Genomic DNA, 21,601 nt, shown 5'->3' with positions numbered 1-21,601 from the left:
GCATGGCCTTGAGCCCCGGCACCACAACAAGACAAATAACCAAACTTCATTTATTTACTTTTGATTTTTTTTCAAGGTAAGGTTTTGTTCTATCCCAGGCTGATCTGGGATTCACTATGTATTCTTAGGGTGTCCTCAAACTCATGGTGATCTTCCTTCCTCTGCCTCCCGAGTGCTGCAATTAAAGCGCTACGCTAACCATTTCTGGCAGTATGTATGTATGTATGTATGTATGTATGTATGTATGTATGTATGTATGTATCTGCTGTCTGTCTGTCTGTCTACCTATCTGTCTATGTATCTCAAGCTGACCTGGAATTCACTGTGTAGACTCAGGGTGGCCTTGAACTCATTGCGATCCTTCTACCTCTGCCTCCCAAGTGTAGGGATTAAAGTCGTGCACCACCACTCCTGCTATTTATTTTTTATAACTAAGTTGTACTCTTACATCCTTCCTCCCTTGCCCCCATTCTGCTGAGGGCCCTCATCAGTGGTGTTATTGGTGTTTATTGTGAGGGACAGAAGGCTTCAGTCAGTGTCAGGGAGGGCTAATCCTGTCCACCCTGAGGCTCTTAGAATCTTTCCATGTTTCCTTCTGAAATGTTTGTGAGTATTGGTGGGCTTGTTAGAAATCTGATTCAGTGTTGAATTCTTTGTAGTTTATGGATGTCTATGTTGATGAAGTTTGAGTGACCACAGTGTCTATCGACATTTTCTTAGAACTGGTTTTTAGGTTGGCAGTGAGAGCAATCACTGCTTCCTCAGCACTGACTCCTGGATCTCAGCAGATGTGGTGGAGGTGATCCATCTTGTGGTAGGCAGTTGGCTGACTTTTCTTGCTGTGTTGATTTATTCTGGATCTCCCCAGTGTTCTCCACCATTTGTAAGACAGATTGCAATACCACGAGGGCTAGCCAGAAGGGAACTGGTTTCCCTCTCAGTTCTAGCCTGGTCTCTCAATGTTCTATGCAGGCTATGGTGTCTTTAGTTATAGGGTCTTACCTTTTAGGTCTGGCAGGTAACCAAGTGCTTTGGCAAGGCCTATATTATTTTGGAGACCTCATATGTCTTCCTGACCAACAGCTCACTCTGTGTGTTGGGAGTGGCAACCTAATTCTGGCCCTGAGATTTAGTAGTCAAAGCCCATGGTTTTTGGGTCAAGCTTTCTTCACCTTCTATGGAGCTCTTCTGGTTGGTCCTCCTTCCCCCTTGTTAGGGTAATATCTTGTATAATGCTATCCAGGAGGAAATTTTTGTGATTCATGTTGATATTTTATGTTAATTCCCCCTTTCCCTATCCCCCAAAGATCTTTTCACCCCCTGTATTACTATTATTTTTTTTTTTTTTGAGGTAGGTTCTCACTCTGGCCCAGGTTGACCTGGAATTCACTGTGTAGTCTCAGGGTGTCCTCAAACTCACAGTGATCCTCCTACCTCTGCCTCCTGAATGTTGGGATTAAAGGTGTGTGCCACCATGCCCTGCTTCTTGTATTATTTTTTATGACTCTCAACTTGTTTGTAAAGTAACCCCTGTTCCCTTCCCTCCACATGTCCCCTTTTTTCTAGCTTCATCCTAGTTCCATGTCAGTACTCATGATGCTTTCTACCACTTGTAATCAACTCAGGTTGTTCCTAGGTTAGGGACCACATATGAGAGAGAACATGGGGCGTTTGTCTTTCTGAGCTTGTATGAACTTGATTAGCCTGATTTTTTTTCAAGTCCATTTATTTTCCTGAAAATTATTTCTTTTTTATTTATTTATTTGAGAGAAGGGAAGGGGGAGGAAGAGAATGGGTCCAGGGTCTTTAGCCACAGCAAATGAACTCCAGACGCATGTGCCACCTTGTGCATCTGGCTTATGTGGGTTCTGGGGAATCGAACCTGGGTCCTTTGGCTTTGCAAGCAAGCGCCTTAACCACTAAGCCACTTCTCCAGCCCCATTATTTTGTTTTTTTCCTTACTGCTGAGTAGAATTCCATTGATATGTGCCACATCTTCATGAGCCATTCAGTTGTTGATGGGTATCTGGGCTGATTCCAGTTCCTAGCTATTGTGGGTAGAGCAGAGATGAATATGGCTGAGCAAGCATCTCTGTAGTCAGTGGTGGAGTCTTTATTGTATATGCCCAAAGGAAGATAGCTGGGTCTAATGGTAGTTCTATTTTCAGTATTTTTGAGGAGTCTTCATACTGATTTCCGTAGTGGCTGCAGAAGTTTGTGCTCCCATCAGCAGTGGACGAAGGTTCCTCTTTCCCCACACCCCTGTCAGCATTTGCTGTCATTCAATTTTTTGATGACTGTCATCCTGACTGGAGTGAGATGGAATCTCATAGTTGTTTTAATTTGCATTGTCCTGATGATTAGAGGTGTTGAACATCTCTTTAGGTGTTTATGGCTATTTGTATTTCTTCTTTTGAGAACTCTCTGTTTAATTCCCTGCCCCATTTTTGAGTGAGTTGTTTTTTATTGCTTAGATTTTTTCTTTAATATTTTATTATTTATTTGCAAGCAGAGAGATACAGAGGGAGAGAAGAAGGGAGGGAGTGAGTATGGGTGCACCAGGGCCATTAGCCCCTGCAAACAACTCTTGATGCATGTACCACTTGGTGCATATGGCTTTACTGGGTACTGGAGATTGAACCTGGGTCATTAGGTTTTGCAGGCAAGTGCGTTAACTGCTAAGCCATCCTCTTAGCCCCTTATTGTTTAGACTTTTGAGTTCTTTGTTAATTTTAGAAACTAGACCTCTGTTGAAAGTATAGCTGGTGAAGATTTTCTCCCATTCAGTTGGTTTGCTTATGTGTACAATAGCTTTTTAGTTTCATATGGTCCCAATGATTGGGTGTCTGATTCCCTGGGCTACTGAGGTCTTATTCAAAAAGTTTTTCTCTACACCTCTATCTTGGAGTGTTCTTCCTATTTTTTTTTCTTCTAGTTGTTTAGAGTTTCAGTTCTTATATTGAGGTCCTTGATTCATTTGGAGTCCATTTTTGTGCAAGGTGAGTGTCCAAACTCAGTCTTGTACGTGTGACTATCCAGTTTCTCTAGCACCATTTGTTGAAGATGCTATCTGTTCTCCAGTGAATGTTTTTGGCCCTTTGGTCACAGATACAGGTAGCTATAGTTACTTGAGCTTATACCTGGATCATCTACCTATTTCAGTGATCTATGTGCCTGTTTTTGTGCCAGCACTATGCATTTTTTTTTTTTTTCCGAGGTAGGGGTCTCTCTCTGGTTCAGCCTGACCTGGAATTCACTATGTAGTCTCAGGGTGGCATTGAACTCATGGCGATCCTCCTACCTCTGCCTCCTGAGTGCTGGAATTAAAGGCGTGCACCACCATACCTGGCCACCATGCTTTTATTATTATTATTATTATTATTATTATTATTACTATTATTATTATTACTGTAGCTTTGTAGTATGTATTGCAGTGAGGTCTGGTACCACCATAGGTGTTGCTTTTGCTGAGTACATTTTTGGCTATCTTGAGGCCTTTCGTGCTTATATATGAATTTTGAGACTTCTTTTTCTAATTATGGAGAATGTTTCTGGGATTTTGATTAGAATTGCATTGAATCTGTATATTGGTTTTGGTAGGATGTTCATTTTTCCAATATTAATTCTTCCAATCCATGAGCATGGGAGGTCATTCCTTCTTCTCTTGTCTTCCTCCAGCTCTTCAGTGTCTGTATATTTTCATTGTATAGATGTTTCACTTCCTTGGTTCGGGAAATTACAAAGTATTTAATTTTTTGTTAACCAAACTCTTTCTAGTATCTTTAAAAATTAACTTTCAAAAATGAAAGTAACAATCTACATGTGTAGACATTCAAGCTGCACAGAAAGTTCTTCCGTAAAAAGTCTTATCACGTACCCTGTAGCAGTCCTAGGTCCCATCCCCAGTGACAACTTCATCACTAGTTTTTCATTATTCAAAGCACATAGAAAGTTCTTCAGTAAAAAAAGTCTGTCATGTGCCCCTGAACGTCAGCCCCAGGTCCCATCCCCAGAAACAACTTCATCACTGGGTTTTCATTATTTTGTAAGAGTCACTCTTTTCATTTCTTATATGCAATTATTTCTTATATCCATCCACACATTCCTCCCATATATACTGGCTAATGTCAGAGAATAGATTATTACAGAATTGAATACTATTTTCTTCTTTATAAGGAAATTAGGAAACTTTCATTGAAGAATTTTAGATGACAAACATGATTATGGAAAAATTGGGTGCTGGGAGTGTAGCTCAGTCTTAAGAGTGTTTGCCTAGCATATGTAGGTCTCTGTGTTCAATCCCCAGTACAACAGAAATTGGTTTCATAAGCTATGATGTCTCAGTTTTACAGAGAGTGACAGACGGCATGGCAAGAAGAACCAGAAATTCTTTTCACGGTACGTAGCAAACCATTGTATTTAAAGGTTGGAGTTTTGCATTTGACTCTATTATTCTCCAAGTCTGTGACCTTGGGCCAGTCATTCACTCCGATGCTTTAATCTTAGATCCCTGTCTCAGCTGGGAACTTTATTCCGTGACACATAGTATTCAGTCCATGATCCCTTACAAAAAATGCTAATATTCATTAGCTGTTAGGGTGTGTTAGATTGTAATAGTAGCATTACTTTGTGTATGAATGGATCAGACACAGCATACTCACATGTGGTGGTTTGAATCAGATGTTTCCAGTAAACTCATGTGATCTGAATGCTTGGTTCCCAGCTGGTGGCAGTTTGAGAGGTGGACCCTTGCTGGAGGATGTGTGTTGTTGGGGGTGGGCTTAGGGGTGTTACAGACAGCTCCTCCTTGCCAGAGTTCAGGTCACTGTCCTCTTGCTGTTATCCACCTGCTGGAGCAAAGGTGATATCATCTCTGCTCATGCCATACTGTCCCCTGTCACCATGAAGCTTCTCCTTGAGACCAAAGTAAGCCCTCTCCTCACATCAGCTTCTTTTGGTTGGGTGCTGTGTCCCAGAATGACAAGGTAATGAAAACACTAAGATTCGAGGATGGGGTCACCTCCTTCGAGATCCATTCAGTGCAGAATTCTGAGAAAATCATATTTAGGGAGCCCTTGGGTTTGGAATTTAATGAAGCTATACCTATGAAGACTGCCTTCATGTATATAGAACTGAAGGTTGTGAAAATAAATAAAACTTGAATTATTGGTGTTTGGCAAAAATTCCCTGAGATGGCCACAAGCAGGAATGCTACTTCTCCAGTGTCCTTTGGTCTCCCTGGTGTGTACCAGGCTTTTCTGGGCTCTCTGAGAGGCTTGCGTGTTGCTGTGGTCCCTCTGCCTCTACTACTTTGCTTGTCTCATAGCACCTCGTGTTCTGCTTCTTCCCTTATGCGCTCTACAGCTCTCTTCCGGAGTTGTTGAATGGGTTTGTGAACCACTTCTTTCACCCTTCTTTATTACTTTTCCTTCTTCTCTCTTCTTTGTGTCTTTAGCTATAAGGTGAGATACTCAGAACTGTTTTTTGAGCTGTTTCTACTGGAAGTGACAGATAACTCAAGCTGTAAAAAAACAAAACAAAACAAAAAACACTTACTTATGAGAGAGAGAATGAGATAAACTCAAGTTGTCAAAAAACACCCACAAACAAACAACCCCCCCAAAAAAAAAACCATGCCACCCAAAAGTGACTTTTATTTGTTTTGGTGTTTTGACGTTGGGTTTCAAATTCAAAGCAATCCTGCCTCTGCCTCCCAAGTGCTGTGATTAAAGGCATGTGCATTACCATGCCTTGGTCCAAAAGTGACTTTAAAAGTTTTACTTACTTATGAGAGAGGAATGAGATAAACTTAAGTTGTCAAAAAAAACCCACACCACCCAAAAGTGACTTATAACAAATACTTATTTACAAGAGAGAGAATGAGATAAATAGAAGTTGTCAAAAAGACCCACATCGAAAAGTGTCTTTTGAAAAATATTTTATTTATTTATTTATTTATGAGAGACAGAGAATGAGAATGAATATGGGCACACAAGGGCCTCTTGCTGCTGCCAACAAACTCCTGACATATGTGCTATGTTGCAATCTAGTTTCGCATGGGTACTGGGGAATCAAACCCAGGTAGGTTGGCAGACTTTGCAGGATAGCACCTTTAACCGCTGAGCCATCACCCCAGCCTCAAAAGTGACTTTTTTGAATTGTAAAAGTAGAAATGACAGAGTTGGCTTCATTTTCACTTGGACTTTTGCATGGTCTCTCAATCTTTAACTCTGACCAGCTTTTGTCTTAGACTTTCATTGGAAACAAATCCAGGTCTCTAATCTCCAATCTGTCCAGGATTTCTGTACTTAATAGTGACACATCTCTCTGTTACAGTAGTTTGAACAAAACTTGTAGGCTTCCCTTCCAGTCATGATAGCTGAAGCAGTAGCTGTGGTCAGAAGCATAGAGAGTGTGGATCCACTCACTCCCAGGGAGTGCACTGCTACCAGAAGATAGGAGCAGACTCTGGGGGACAGAACTGTAAATGTCTGTTTAAAAAGTTGGTCTTTTATTCTGATCCTTGTTAAAGGAAGATGATAGACTGGCCTATATTTAATTTTTCTTGTTTTAAATGAATATTTAAAATATTTTGATGAATATTCATTTATAAGGTTTAGGAAAAGATGAGAAGCAAAAACCAGCAAGTGCAAATGAAGTTGCTCTTATTTAGGCAATTTCTTATTTCTCCCCATCTGCTCTAGTTGGGGGAGGAAGAGAAATCAGAAGAACTTTTTTTTTGAAGTTTGATTTATTCTTATCCTGCTTTCTTAATGGTAGGATTGCCAGACCAAATACAGAACACCCAGTAAAATTGGAATATCAGATAAACAGTAATTTTTGTATATGTACAAAATATTGCATGATCTGTACTAGAACTTACTCATTCATTTGAAAATCAGTCAGGCAGTTAGTCCAGCTGCTTGGGAGGTGGAGACAGGAAGACTGCAAGTTCAAGGCCTACCTGGGCTACATATTAACTTCAAAGCCAGCTCAGGTAACTTAGTGAGACCCTCTCAAACTAAAATTCAAAGGAGCAGAGGCTGAGATTACAGCTCAGTGATAGAGCACTTGGCTGGCATATGTGATGCCCTAGGTTCTGCTCCTAGTGTCACAATAAAGAAAGGAAGGGGAAAGGGAGAGAAGGAAAAGAAGGAAGGAAGGCACTCAGATTTAGCGGGCATCCTATTTGGCAACCCCCTTATTGAAGATCTATTTCCAATTTTTTTCTATCCTTAAGATTCACCAGCAAGATTGAAAGGGGATTGCTGTTATCTTATGTCTAGACATCAAAGATGAGATGGAAATATGTAACATGTTACAGAATTGGGAACTAAAGGATAAAACGTCCACTGGCTGTTAGCATAACAACTTGACTTTTCAATTATTCTCTCTTAAGCAGATTAATTTTTTTATGTATTTATTTGAGAGAATGAGAGAGAGAAAGAGGCAGATACAGAGAGAGAATGGCCACACCAGGGCCTCCAGCCACTGCAGATGAACTCCAGACACATGCGCCACTTTGTGCCACCTGGCTTATGTGGGTGCTGGGGAATTGAATGTGGGTTAAACAGATTTTTGCCCAACTGTTGAATATTTCCTCTGAGCTTAAGCATTTTGCCATCTGTCCTTGTCTGTAGGGTCAGGCTGTACTCTTCGCAGGGCAGTTTTAACCTTCTCACAGAACGTCATGTGGCCAGGGCTTCCTCTGTTGTTCCTTAGTGGCTAAAGGACTTGCCAAAAATAATTATTTGTTTACAACATTTCTGTAGTACTTAGAATAATTGATTTGTGATCCATTTGAATTATGTATGTATGTTGAGTTCTAACTGGAGGAAGAGAAATCATTATTTTATGGAATGTCTGATTTGTTCTTATTTTTGAAAGAAATCTCTCCTGACCTGATCTGTGATATTAATCGAAACTGTGCCAACACCTTCATCAAATTCTTACTGGAAAGACAGAAGTGGCCTGAAGTGCTTCTGTTGCTCACCCGCAAGGCCAGTGGGAAGCCGAACTTCAGAAATTGCCTCATCAAGGATTGCAACCTCTCAGACCTAGACATCTGTACTGTCATCCCCCATCTTAGCAACTGGGACCAGAGGAAGACCCAGTTGCTGAGCCGCCTGATTGATAGTGGAGGTGAGACTGTCTGGGTCAGAGGCTATTTGAATGGTCTAGACAAGTCCACATCATGGCCTGACTGACTATCCCTTGCTTTTGGAGAATCCACCATATCTTATCTTGTATACTTTTCTTTTTTTTCTTTTTTCTTTTTTATTTATTTGAGAGCGACAGACACAGAGAAAGACAGATAGAGGGAGAGAGAGAGAATGGGCGCGCCAGGGCTTCCAGCCACGGCAAATGAACTCCAGATGCGTGCACCCCCTTGTGCATCTGGCTAACGTGGGACCTGGGGAACCGAGCCTCGAACCGGGGTCCTTAGGCTTCACAGGCAAGCGCTTAACCGCTAAGCCATCTCTCCAGCCCTCTTGTATACTTTTCTACCTTGTACCTTCTTAATTAGAAATAGTGACATTGTTATGGGATTGGGATTTGGAGTACATAAAGCCCCTGTACTATCTGGGTGGACTTGGGAAAAAGGATAGAGAAAGCCTGTGAAAACTTTCTAGAATGAAGAACCAGGAAGTAGTTCCTAATGGCCATATTGCCTCAGTCTGCAGTTCCCGTCTAGTCTCTTTAGGATTGTATCCCTGACTGACTACGTGAAAAGAAAGCTGTCTTGCTCCTACTCTCTATCAGTAGGGGTGGGTGGGGTTAATGCCCCATAAGTGAGTTGTCTTAGAGGAAAGCTGCAATTTTTTGAATTCTAGTTAGCCTTGTTCTCTTCTTCTTTTGTGTGGGAATAACTAAGTGTATCGTGTGGAAGGTCCTTTGCTCTGACTTAGCCACCGTGAGCAATTCCACTTGGCCTTTGGTTAGATTTTTCCCTACCCTGGATATGTCATATTAATTCTTAATTCATTCTTTTCTAATCAGTGGATTGGGATTTAAGATGCCTGTTGATAAACTGCCCAATAGTTGATGGGTGGAACTATCTGATGCTTCAGTCAGCACAATCAATCACATGTGGCTGGCTGTATATCTGCAGTGTGCAAAGCATCTTGATACATTGGATTTAATTTTAAAAAATAATTTAGAAATACCAACTGTTGCACTTAGCAGAAAACACCTGACCAAATCAGCTTGTGGGAAGAAAGGGTTTGTTTTGGCGAACAGACTCAGGGGGATCTTCATGAAGGCAGGGAAAACCAGTGACATGAATAGAGGCTGGATGTCGCCTCCTGATCAACATCGGGTGTACAATAGCAGCAGGAGAGTGTACCAAATACTGGCAAGGAGAAGCTGGCACTATAACTTATAAACCTGCCCCCAATAATGAACTGACTCCAGGAGGGTTTAATTCCCAAATTGCCACCAGTTGGGGATCTAGTTTTCAGAACACAAAAGTTTATGAGGGACACCTGAGTTGAACCACCACACTCTGTCCCTGGTCCCCATAAACTGATAACCATATGTGATATAAAATGCAATGAATTATGTCCAACTTTAAAAAGTCTCCATAGCCGGTTGTGGTGGTGCACACCTTTAATACTAGCACTTGGGTGTCAGAGGTAGGAGGATTCCCATGAGTTCGAGACCACCCTGAGACTTCATAGTTAATTCTAGGTCAGCCTGGACTAGAGTGAGACCCTACCTCAAAAAACAAAAACAAACAAAAAAGTCCCCATAGTTTTTTTTTTTTCTGATTTCAATGCTATTCAAACATCCCCATGGGCCAAGATTTTTTTTGGGGGGGTTTGGTTTTCAAGGTAGGTTCTCACTCTAGTTCAGGCTGACCTGGAATTCACTATGTAGTCTCAGGATGGCCTTGAACTCACGGTGATTCCCCTATTTCTGCCTCCCAAGTGCTGGGACTAAAGGCATGCGCCACCCCAGCTGGCTAACTAACTAGTCCAGGATTTTTTAACTTATCAGTTATACCAAGAAAAAACAAAACCCCATAATGACACAGAATGCTGCAAAAGATGGCATTGGGTATAACAACGAAAGATTGAACCTGTACAAGATTTAAAACCATCAGAACAAAACAAACATCAAACTCTGTAGCTTCAAGTCCAGCAACTCTAACCAGTAACAAGTCTTCAAGTCTGGTAATTCTAACCAGCAACAAGTCTCTGGAGTTCCAATTCCTCCCTTCCAGCTAGTCGACTCACAGTCAAGGAAAACTTCATCTGGTGCTGGCCACCTGTTGGGAGCCATCCCATAGTTCCTAACATCTCCACTGGGTCCTTACTACAACCCACAGTTCATTCTTGTGGCTCCATCAGGCCTCCATGTGGGTAAATCCCTGCCCATGGCCATTTTTTTAAACCTTTTTTTTTATTGACAACTTTCATGATTACAGACAGTAACCTATGGTAATTTCCCTCCCTCCCCCCACCTTTCTCTTTGCAACACCACTCTTCATCATACACTTTTGCCTCTCAATCAGTCTCTCTTTAATTCTGATGTCATTACCTTTTCCTCCTATTATGATGGTCTTGTGTAGGTAGTGTCAGGCACTGCAAGGTCATGGATACCCAGGCCGTTTCATGTCTGGCGGGAGCACATTGTAAGGAGTCCTACCCTTCCTTTGGCTTTTACATTCTTTCCACCACCTCTTCCACAATGGACCCTGAGCCTAGGAAGGTGTGATAAAGATGTTTCAGTGCTGAGCACTCCTCTGTCACTTCTCAGCACTGTGGTGCCTTCTGAGTCATCCCAAAGTCACTGCCATCTGATAAGAGAAGCTTCTTTAACCAAAAGTGGGAGTAGCATTAATATATGGGTATGATCATTAAGAGAAGTGTCTACTGGGCAGTTTGGTGAGCCTCATATATACATTTAGCCAGACATCAGCAGATGTTATACCCCTAGGGCTCATGACTACCCCTGTCATAGGTTTTCAGTATTAGGCATGTCTTCCCTCGCATGGAATGGGCCTCCATTCCAATTAGAGAGCATTTGGTTTCCTCCATAACAGACATGCCACTCTTGTACCCATTAGCTAATTTGGCCTGGCTGGTCAAATTTAAGGCTTGCAGTGTCCACTGTTGAGTATCTCCACTGGTGATTTCTTTCTCTCCCATTGAACTATATGCCACATAGCCTTTCTCAGCTTCCTGTCCGCTGGACTACATGGAGAAGGTTTTCAGCTCAGCTCGATAAGGATTTCTCAGTGACCTTTCAGTCCAAGTAATTTGGAGTCTTCAGCAGGTAGGGCCTTACCATCTATTCCTGGTGGGAAACCAAGACCCTTGGTTTCATGGTCATTACTAAAATATAAAACCATGTTGCAAATCCAATGACCTGCTCTTTTCTGCATTTGTTTTACTCCATGGTACCAGGTAGGCTATAAATTTGTTAATCTAGGGGGGAATATGTAGACTTTAAAGTACAGGAAGCTCCTTGAGTATTCAGGTCCCTTATTCCATAAGGGTCCTCATTCTTCCTGCTGTCCCAGTGCAGACCATCTGGCCCAATCTCAGTTTGTAATCTAATCTCTCAAACATTGCATCTGAACAGGCATCAGTTTCAGCCCAAAGATTTCATTCATTTCTGTGCCACATCCATCTGCTCATACCAGTCCATTTCTATGCAGTGCCACCATGCACAAGTCCTCAGGACACAGGCAGGCAGAACACAGTAAACCTGTTACAGAAACTTCTAGACCAGTCCTGACAAAGTTCTTTCTTCCCCTCATCAGCCAAACCTCACAGTACATGGTTCTTACGGCATTCAGGTCTTTCAACTCTGACTACAGTGGTCCATGAAGCTGTACTTACAGCACTACAAGATGTCTTCTAGGCCAAGGTTTCAAATCTGTTCCCATTACTCTGGCATATCAGCTCCAAAGGTCAAAAGCCCAAATCAGGTTTCTAGAAGTAAAAACCCTACTTCTTAGTACCAATTTGCCTATTGCAGTTAGCTTCACATTGCTGGCAGAAAACACCTTACAGCTTGTGGGAGGAAAGGGTTTATTTTGGTTTACAGACTCGAGGGGGAGAGCGAGCTCCATGATGGCAGGGGAAAAAGATGGCATGAGCAGAGGGTGTACATCACTTCTTGGCCAATATCAGATGAACAGCAGCAGCAGGAGAGTATGCCACACACTGGCAAAGGGAAGCTGGCTATCATACCCATAAACTCACCCCTAACAGTACTGCCTCCAGGAGGGTTTATTTCCCAAATTGCCACCAGACGGGGACCTGGCATTCAGAACACCCAAGTTTATGGGGGACACCTGAATCAAACTGTCACACCATCTTACTCTTACTTCCATGCCGCACATATCTACTCATGCCTTACTAACTGTAGCTTGAGCATGCTGCTCATGCCTTGACACCATTTATAAAATAGAAACAACAATAGTCAATCATTTTTAGAGCTGTTTTGAATATTAAATAAATACATGTTTGTGGGCTTTTAAAAGAGTATATTGGCTGTGTGATTTTCTGCTTTTTTCACTGTGTAAAAGGACGTACCCTTCATAAGAAGCAATAACACATTGATCTTCAGCTTTCAAAGTGCCACCACAGCGCGTCGGCTTCCCTCTAGCTTTCAGGTGGTAGACGGAGCACCTTTTATCACTTAATTCTTCAAGCCCCTTCCTTGTGTATGGTGCTCTCTCTGCACAAAAGCTAATGCTGTCATGGAATTCCTGTTTTGCTTTTTTTTTTTAAAATATATTTTTTATTTATTTGAGAGAGAGAAAGGAGAATGGGCACACCAGGGCCTCCAGCTGCTGCAAGTGAACTCCAGACATGTGCACACGCCTCCTTGTGCATCTGGCTTATGTGGGTCCTGGGGAATTGAACCGGGTTCCTTTGGCTTTGCAGATAAACGCCTTAACTGCTAAACCATCTTCTCCTGTCCCTGCTTTACTTTATATATTTTTTGTGTTTTTGAGGTATGGTCCCACTCTAGCCCAGGCTGACCTGGAATTCACTGTGTAGTCTCAGGGTGGCTTCAAACTCATGACAACCCTCCTACCTCTGCCGCCTGAGTGCTGGGATTAAGGGTGTGCACCACCATGCCGGGCTTCCTGCTTTATCTTTTTTTTTTTTTAAATTATTTATTTATTTATTTGAGAGCGACAGACACAGAGAGAAAGACAGATAGAGGGAGAGAGAGAGGATGGGCGCGCCAGGGCTTCCAGCCTCTGCAAATGAACTCCAGACGCGTGTGCCCCCTTGTGCATCTGGCTAACGTGGGACTTGGGGAACCGAGCCTCGAACTGGTGTCCTTAGGCTTCACAGGCAAGCGCTTAACCGCTAAGCCATCTCTCCAGCCCCTGCTTTATCTTTTGACTCAACAGAAATTTGTAGAGCCTCCCCAGGATCAGGTATTGCTACAAGGGCTGCAGGTTTTCAGGGATGAGCTGCCCCCAGGCAGAGGCTGTAGTACAGAGGCAGGGGTTGTAGGCATGGTGTTAGCAAATTAAAGTAGGGTTTCCATTGTTCTTGTGCCCTGTCTTCACCCAGGGCAATGCACTGTGGGGACTATGGTCCTGTGGTGGGACTAGAGAAGGGGCAGAAAAGATGGAAGAGGCAGAAAAGATGCCAGATAATAGTGCTCTTGAAAAAGTGAGGCTTTCCCCTGTGGGGAGTAGGAAGCTTTGCCTCCCAGAAGAGGGATGCTGGGGGCTATCTTGGAAGTAATCACAGGAACAGCTTCCCCCTCCTCTGTGAGGCAGGCTGTACCTCTTCCTTGGGTCTGAATCTCTTCCCATGGCCAGAGCTCCTGACAGCCTCTCTTCTGCCTCCTGCCCCAGCACTGCCCGAGGGTCTCCAGCAGAGCCAGGACAGGCCGCTTCTCATGTGCCTGAGACATGAGGACTTCGAGTTGGCTTTTCTTCTTTTGACCAAGGGCGCAGATCCCCGTGGTATTTCTTTCATGGAAGGTGACACGCCTTTGCACGCTGCACTCCACATCTTTCTAGATATCAATGGTAAGTCCTGTGTTTTCAGCAGTCTGTTTCTGGAGGAGGGAGGTGGAGATTAGAGTGATGCTGTGCTTTTTTATCTTTCCGTTTGGGAAAAAGTGATCTGAAAGTGACCCATTTCCTGGCCAAGTCTGCCCATATCTCATAGTCTCTCCCCCAGAGCATTATAGGAATAAGTGTCCATCATGGTGAATGATCAGAGTAGGTGTAGTGGAAGATTTTTCTTTTCTTTTCTTTTCTTTTCTTTTCGTTTCGTTTCGTTTCGTTTCGTTTCGTTTCGTCTTTTCTTTTCTTTTCTTTTCTTTTCTTTTCTTTTCTTTTCTTTTCTTTTCTTTTCTTTTCTTTTCTTTTCTTTCTTTTTTTTTGAGGTAGGGTCTCACTTTAGCCCATGCTGACCTGGAATTCACTATGTAGTCTCAGGGTGGCCTCGAACTCACAGCAATCCACCTACCTCTGCCTCCTGAGTGCTGGGATTAAAGATGTGTGCCCTGGCTCTTAGTGAAAGATTTTTAAAGTCTAAAGATGGCTCTCAGTAGCTGACAAATACATCCCAGGTATTTATGTCATTTTAAAGAATTCTAATATAAAGGATCTTGCTAGACTATCAGGTTATTTCAGGAAGTACTATTGACATTCAAAGGCTGGCACTTCCTGTCAGGTGGTGTTTTATTGGCTGCCTGTGCACCCTCTTGACTGATGAACAAACTGTCTCCAGACATTGCTAGATTTCCCATGGGGCAAGTCACCTTAGTTGAGAGTCCTGGGTTATTTAGTCCTCGGAGGAGGTCAGTGTTTCAAGATGCCTCAGGCCGGTACCTCTCTCAAATCCAGGGTCTGCTGTCCCCAGAGAAGAATGGTTCTGCACTCACAGGATTTTGTTTGTGTCTTCCAGCTGACATTGGCTTTAACTTCCTCAGCCACCTGTTGGATTTATTTTGTTCCAATCCCACCAAGTTTTATTACCTCAATCCTAATGTCCAAGATAGCAATGGGAACACACTGATGCACCTCCTCTTCCAGAAGGGCAAGATGAAGCGCAACAAGAAGTTGATAGACTTACTGGTGAAGTTCGACATCAACTTCAACCTGAAGAACAAAGAAGGCAAAGATGTAAAGCACCGGATTAAGAAGAATGACACTTTGCTTTTGGCCTGGAACAAAGCCCTGACAGAGAGCAGGAGGAGGAGCCGGCAAGACCCTGCCACTCAACTAGGGAAGTTCTCTAAGTCTTCTGCCCCTGGTCAGACACCTCAGCTCAAGTCCCAAGGTTCCTTCAAATCACTTCCATGTGACACCACTGCCAGAGCCCTTTTGGAAGGAGCCGCATTTCCTGGTGCTCAGGTGACTAGGCAGGATCCTGAAGGTAGCAGGTCGTGCTCTCTGAGAGACCACCTTGTGCAGGACATTACAGCTTTGATTGAACAGGTCGAGTTGGATGTATCTCTCCTAGAGGACTCTCCTCAGCAGGGTCCCCTCAGAGTAGGTGGTAACCCAGAAAGAAAGAAGGACAAGCGCCAGCAAACCCAGAGTGTGGGGAGATCTGACTGTAGTAGAACCAATCCTGCTGCCCTTGAGGCTGGGGAAGGACCTGCTCAGGCAGGCCCTGGGGCCTACCAGCTTGTTCCGGCTGATAACCGAAGAGGAGCGGGCAATGACCATCCAGACAACTGGACTTTGCAGGATATAGAGGCCTGTCTCCAGGATTTTGATAACATGACCTGGGAGATTGAGTGTACTTCAGAAATGCTGAAAAAGCTGTCCAGTAAGGTCATGACCAAGGTCATTAAGAAGAAAATACTCTTTGCTATCCAGCAGCTGGGGAATGGTGAGTGGACCCAGGGCTTGCAAAAGCGTCTGAAGCACTCAAAAGGAAATATCCAGCTCTTTGAAGCAAAGCTGGACAAAGGAGCCAGGATGCTGTGGGAGCTTGCCATTGACTTTTCTGCTCGGTGCAGTGAGAACTCAGAGAAGATCATGTCTACAGAGCGGAACACATACTCTGTGGAGAAGCCAGGGCGGGTCTACACAGAAATCATCCGAATCTGGGACATTGTCTTGGATCACTGCAAGTTGTCAGATTCCATCGTGGCTATCTGCAGTGCCTATACCCGGGGCTTGTCCTGTGTCCTTCGCAAGAAGCTGAAGGGTATCAACAGAAGCCACCCATCGGCTAACATGAAGATCCAAAAGAGAATACCCCGCTGCTACGTGGAGGACACAGAGGCTGAAAAGAGCAGGCAACAGGCAGACCCTGAGTACTTCCCCCCAGCCAGTGCTGTGGAGACCGAGTACAGCATCATGAAATTCCACAGCTTCAGCACCAACATGGCCCTCAACATCCTCAGTGACATGGCGGTGACGGTAGAGTACCCCTTCAGGGTGGGTGAGCTCGAGTATTCGGTGATCGACCTCAACCCCAGGCCTCTGGAGCCCATCATCCTCATTGGGCGGAGTGGCACTGGGAAAACAACCTGCTGCTTATACAGGTTGTGGAAGAAATTCCATGTTTACTGGGAAAAAGCTGAGCAAGCAGGAAGCCCATTGCTGACCAAACAGATCTTGCCAAAGAGAAGGTTGGATGTGGAGCCCAGAAAAGGTGGTCCATGTAGGGAGGAAGGAGACAAGGAAGAGGGAAGTTCCACTAAAGTGGAAACAGCAGATACTATAGATGAGGCACAAGAGAGAAAAGCTTGTGCAGGGGCAGCTCAGGTGGAGCCTTCAAGGCATGGCCAGGCAGCAGAAGGACGTGTGCCAGAACACCCCCACCAGCTGGAGCATCTGCACCAGATCTTTGTGACCAAGAACCACGTCCTGTGCCAGGAGGTGCAGAGGAATTTCATTGAGCTTTCTAAGTCTACCAAGGCCACCAGTCATTACAAACCGCTAGATCCCAGTGTCCACAAGCTCCAGGACCTGAGGGATGAGAACTTCCCACTGTTTGTCACTTCCAAACAGCTGCTGCTCCTACTTGATGCTTCTCTACCCAAACCGTTCTTTCTGAGAAATGAAGATGGAAGTTTAAAAAGGACCATTGTGGGGTGGTCCACACAGGAAGAGTTTACCATCCCCAATTGGGAAGAGGATGAAGAAGAGCCTGAGGCAGATGGGAATTACAACGAGGAGGATAAAGCTGCAGAAACACGTGCAGGTGACAGTGATCCCCGGATATATGTGACATTTGAGGTATTCACAAATGAGATATGGCCCAAAATGACCAAAGGGAAAACTTCCTACAATCCTGCCTTGATTTGGAAAGAAATAAAATCTTTTCTGAAGGGGTCTTTTGAAGCCCTTAGTTGTCCAAATGGGAGACTCACTGAGGAAGCTTATAAGAAATTAGGGAGGAAACGATCCCCCAATTTCAAGGAAGACCGGAGTGAGATCTACAGCCTTTTCTGCCTGTACCAGCAGATCAGGTCCCAGAAAGGGTATTTTGATGAAGAAGACGTTCTGTACAACCTGTCCTGGAGGCTGTCGAAGCTCAGGGTACTTCCCTGGTCCATCCATGAGCTCTATGGTGATGAGATTCAGGACTTCACCCAAGCTGAGCTGGCATTGCTGATGAAATGTATCAATGACCCCAATGCCATGTTCCTCACTGGAGACACTGCACAAAGCATCATGCAAGGTGTGGCCTTCCGCTTCAGCGACCTGCTCTCCCTGTTCCACTATGCTAGCAGAAACACTGTAGATAAGCAGTGTCCTGTCCGGAAGCCCAAGAAGATCCACCAGCTGTTCCAGAATTACAGATCCCACTCCGGTATGTCAGACATGGGCTCAGCTGCTGGGGAGGTGCTGGAGCACTGACCTTGGGCTGTGTTTGCACATAAGTAAGAGTCGTTAATTGGAGTTTGGTAGTAGCTATGCTTATGAACAAGAGAGCTAATGATTTCTGCCGCTACTTTTACAAGTTGATAAATCAAGATGTGGTTGGGTGAAATAAACCTTTTAAGTAATTATATAGTTAGGGACTTTGCAAACATTTCAGGGAACCACTTAAAAAATACTTTGAAAAACTTGTGTTACTATACCTTGAAGTGGTACTACATCTTCTGGCTGGGGTCTTTTTGCTCTCATCATGCCATATTTGATGTTCTGCCTTAATCTCTCTGGTGTTAGGCAAAGGGCTGATGGCTTTAGGAGAAGTAGAAAGATCCAGGAAGTGAGGTACTTAATCCAAGTTCAGTTTCCATCAGTCAGAGGCATTTGTTTATTCTCAGGTGGTGGAGTCCCATTTAAGGTTTTTTTTTTTTTTTTTTTTTTTTTTTTTTTTTTTTTTTTTTTTGAGGCAGTGTCTCACTCTGGTCCAGGCTGACCTGGAATTAACTCTGTCATCTCAGGGTGGCCTTGAACTCATGGCAATCCTCCTACTTCTGCCTCCCGAGTGCTGGGATTAAAGGCGTACGCCACCATGCCCAGCTCCCATTTAAGGTTTTTTATGTTGTACTTTTTGCATGTGGGGTGTGTGTGCGTGTGTGCTCGCATGCTTACACATGCCAGAGGAGAACATGGGGTACCCTCCCCTACTGCCCATTTTCGTGTTTTCCTTGAGATGGAGTCTCTCACTGTATCCAGAGCTATCATTTTTTATCAGATTGACTGACCAGTGAGCCCCAGTATTTTCTAGACTCTGTGCCTTATGTGACTGGGGCTATAGGTGTACATGACTTCATATGTAAATGCTGGGGAACTGAACTCAGGGTGAGTCAGCCCCTCTCTCAAGTCTTCATGTTTGCTTGGCAAGTGCTCTTAGTGCAGAACCATTAGCCCTGCTCCGGTTTTGATGTGCATTTGTTTCATTTGTCCCATTGGGTTCTTGTAAGAATTAAATGAAATGATTTTTTGTGCCAGTGACTCTTGTGTGTTAGGCTTCAGCTGTCACTTCTGAGCTTAGCTAAGAAATGAGGCCTGCCTGGGGGAAAAGGCTCTTTGGAAGTTTTTTTTCCTACTCTGACAGTTTTTCTTTGTGTAGTCCTCTCTCAGCTGTGTATAAACCTGGAAGTGAAGAATGACAGAGGCCTTGATTGTTGTCCCCAGCCAACATCCTCCATTGCCATTACCATGGTAATGTTGCTTCTAGTGTTTTAGGGACCAGTGAGAGGAGACACTGTTTGTTTCTATACTGTATCATTCCATATCAGCGTTGTATGTGGACATCCCAGTTCCTGTAAGTTGCATACACTTCTGCCTTGACTTTAGGAAAAAGTAATCTGCATTCAGATAAGACGGCAAGTTGGGAATTAGGTCCCATAAACCCTGTCAGCACAGCAGTGCTTCTCTGCATTGATTGCTGTGCTGAGGGCCACACTGAGAACTGAGTGGGAGTTGGACACGAGCTTTCAGTGACATATACTGTCAGGGCTAGTGCTCCTTCTCAGACACAAAACAAAGCAGACCCCCCCACCCTTAATAACCAAAACACTGAACCATGTTGCGTGGTTTCTGACATGTTCTGATTCCTCCCAGGAATCCTTAACCTTGCATCTGGAGTGGTGGACCTACTTCAGTTCTACTTCCCGGAATCCTTTGATCGCCTTCCAAGGGACTCTGGACTCTTTGATGGTCCCAAGCCTACTCTCCTGGACTCTTGTAGTGTGAGTGACTTGGCAATCTTGCTACGAGGGAACAAAAGGAAAACCCAGCCGATTGAATTTGGTGCCCACCAGGTGAGCTTCTTAGGATTGTATGTTTTGAAATTCAAGACAGTTTATAATTACAGCAGTTCCAGAAACTGCTGCTGCTGGTCCATATTGGGTGAGACAGGCCAGTGGCTAATCATTTTGCTCTTTTCCTCAGTTTTGGTTGATGAAGTCTGTGCTGGCCATTTCTTTCGAAAGTTATCGCCTGCCTCTTATTGAAACAGATAGTGCTTTACATGGTGCTTCTTTACAGGATTTAAAGTTGATTTGGTTTATTTTACTTTAGGTAATTCTTGTTGCCAATGAAATGGCAAAAGAGAAAATTCCAGAAGAGCTGGGGTTAGCACTTGTGCTAACAGTTTATGAAGCAAAAGGATTAGAATTTGATGATGTCCTTCTTTACAACTTTTTTACTGATTCTGAGGTAGGTCACACAGAATTCTTCATACTCTTCAGGTCTGTCTGGGCTGGACTAGCACTCTGGCAAGGCAGTCTGGAGATGAGGGTGAGAGTTTGCTAAGGTGCTCATGTGTGTCTTAGAGCACCTTCCACTTAGTGTAGGGACGGCAAGATGTTCCTTTGGTCATAGTTGTGGGGTGTTTCAAGTAGGTCACTGGTTGGTTCTTCCTGGGCCTTTCCCTGGCTCTCTGGTATTCTTGCCTTCTGAATGCCTTGTTATTAAGTGTTATGCTTGGCACTCAGGGATGCTTAAGTTGGAGTAAGCTCTAAAGAGAGCCTTACAAACAAAGGTGAGGTTAGTAATGCCCTCCTGATGCAGACAGACCTAGGCAAAGTCATTTCATAGAAAACAGCTCCAGGAAGACAATAAAGCTTTGTTCCGTCCTGCTGGGTCAGGTCAAGTAGGGGATAAGAAGAGCGCCCTGGCTGGGGCCCCCTTTCTGGCATGCTTCACTCTCCTGTGGCTTGTAGCCCATATAAACTATGCAGCCAGAGTCTCTGGATTGACCAAACCCCAGTGACTTATGTGTCAACCACTGCCTGGACGTGGTTCATGAGTCTTTGTGTTCTTTTTTTTTTTCTTCCTCCCTTCTCCAAACCTAGACCATTATTGGCAGAACCACCAACTTAATACCATTATCCTGGGGTTAAACCCCTGATTTTCTTTTCCCACCCTCTTTTGGTGGGGACTTAGGCTGGTTGCTGAATGTGTTGTGGGGTTTCTTTGGGGACTTAACTGTCTATGTTCTGGTCCCTGTTGCAGATTTCCTATTTCGTATTTGGAGGGGCTGTTTTGTACCTAAGTTAGAGCACTATTGGCTTTGAGACTTTAGGATCACCCCCAAAACTGTCCCTTGAAATAGAACCCTCACTTTTTTGTGATTGTTTTTAAATGTCATATTTGCCTTAATCATATTTATGGCTAATACTGCTATGGGTACTTTATAGTTTTGGTGTATTGAGTAACTCCACCAACATATGTCATATGTATTTTTATTACCCTCATTATGCAGCTAAGGTGGAAGGTCACTGAGGTTAAGTAAACTGACCATAGTTGTAATATAGGCGGTAAAGCCTGAAGACAAACTCAGATGCTTTGAGTTCTAAAATAGCGTTTCATTGTACTCCCTTCATTTTAAAGTTTCACATGTGAGTTGGCATCTAGAACCTTCCACAATGAATATATCATTGCCATTCCTTGTGTGCATTTGTTTTCTATTGGAGTTTGCTAATAAAATCTGATGTATGCTCATAACTCTGGAACCATTTTTCATCTCTGAGGACTAACTTTTTTTTCTAATAACACATCCACTGGTCATGGTTGGACTGAGGCTCTTCTGAAAGAGAAAGGGGTAAGATTTTGTTGTTCCTGTCCTTTACTAAGTGCCAGTTACATGCACATGATAGTACTAGGTTCAATGAGATCTGGATGTTAGGATCCATGTAGGGAGCTTAATCTTTGAAAGAAAAATCAGCTACTCTTACTTGATCCTGG

General features: G+C 43.7%; 1 protein-coding gene across 2 annotated transcripts in view; it reads left to right on the top strand.

Annotated features, from left to right (window-relative positions):
• Positions 1 to 21,601, top strand: part of Trank1 (tetratricopeptide repeat and ankyrin repeat containing 1) — a 117,784-nt gene that overhangs the window by 76,357 nt on the left and 19,826 nt on the right. Inside the window, exons 9-15 of one of the 2 annotated variants that reach the window (XM_045136937.1) lie at positions 4,345 to 4,398; positions 7,888 to 8,142; positions 13,838 to 14,014; positions 14,901 to 17,768; positions 19,475 to 19,674; positions 19,934 to 20,071; positions 21,438 to 21,458. In XM_045136937.1, coding sequence (XP_044992872.1) covers positions 4,345 to 4,398; positions 7,888 to 8,142; positions 13,838 to 14,014; positions 14,901 to 17,768; positions 19,475 to 19,674; positions 19,934 to 20,071; positions 21,438 to 21,458 — 3,713 coding nt within the window. The remainder of the gene's footprint in view (positions 1 to 4,344; positions 4,399 to 7,887; positions 8,143 to 13,837; positions 14,015 to 14,900; positions 17,769 to 19,474; positions 19,675 to 19,933; positions 20,072 to 21,437; positions 21,459 to 21,601) is intronic. The other variant, XM_045136938.1, reaches the window with a different exon arrangement.

The sequence above is a fragment of the Jaculus jaculus genome, chromosome 17, assembly GCF_020740685.1.
Source record: "Jaculus jaculus isolate mJacJac1 chromosome 17, mJacJac1.mat.Y.cur, whole genome shotgun sequence".
NCBI lineage: Eukaryota > Metazoa > Chordata > Mammalia > Rodentia > Dipodidae > Jaculus > Jaculus jaculus.
This window is presented reverse-complemented; position numbering and strand designations above follow the sequence as displayed.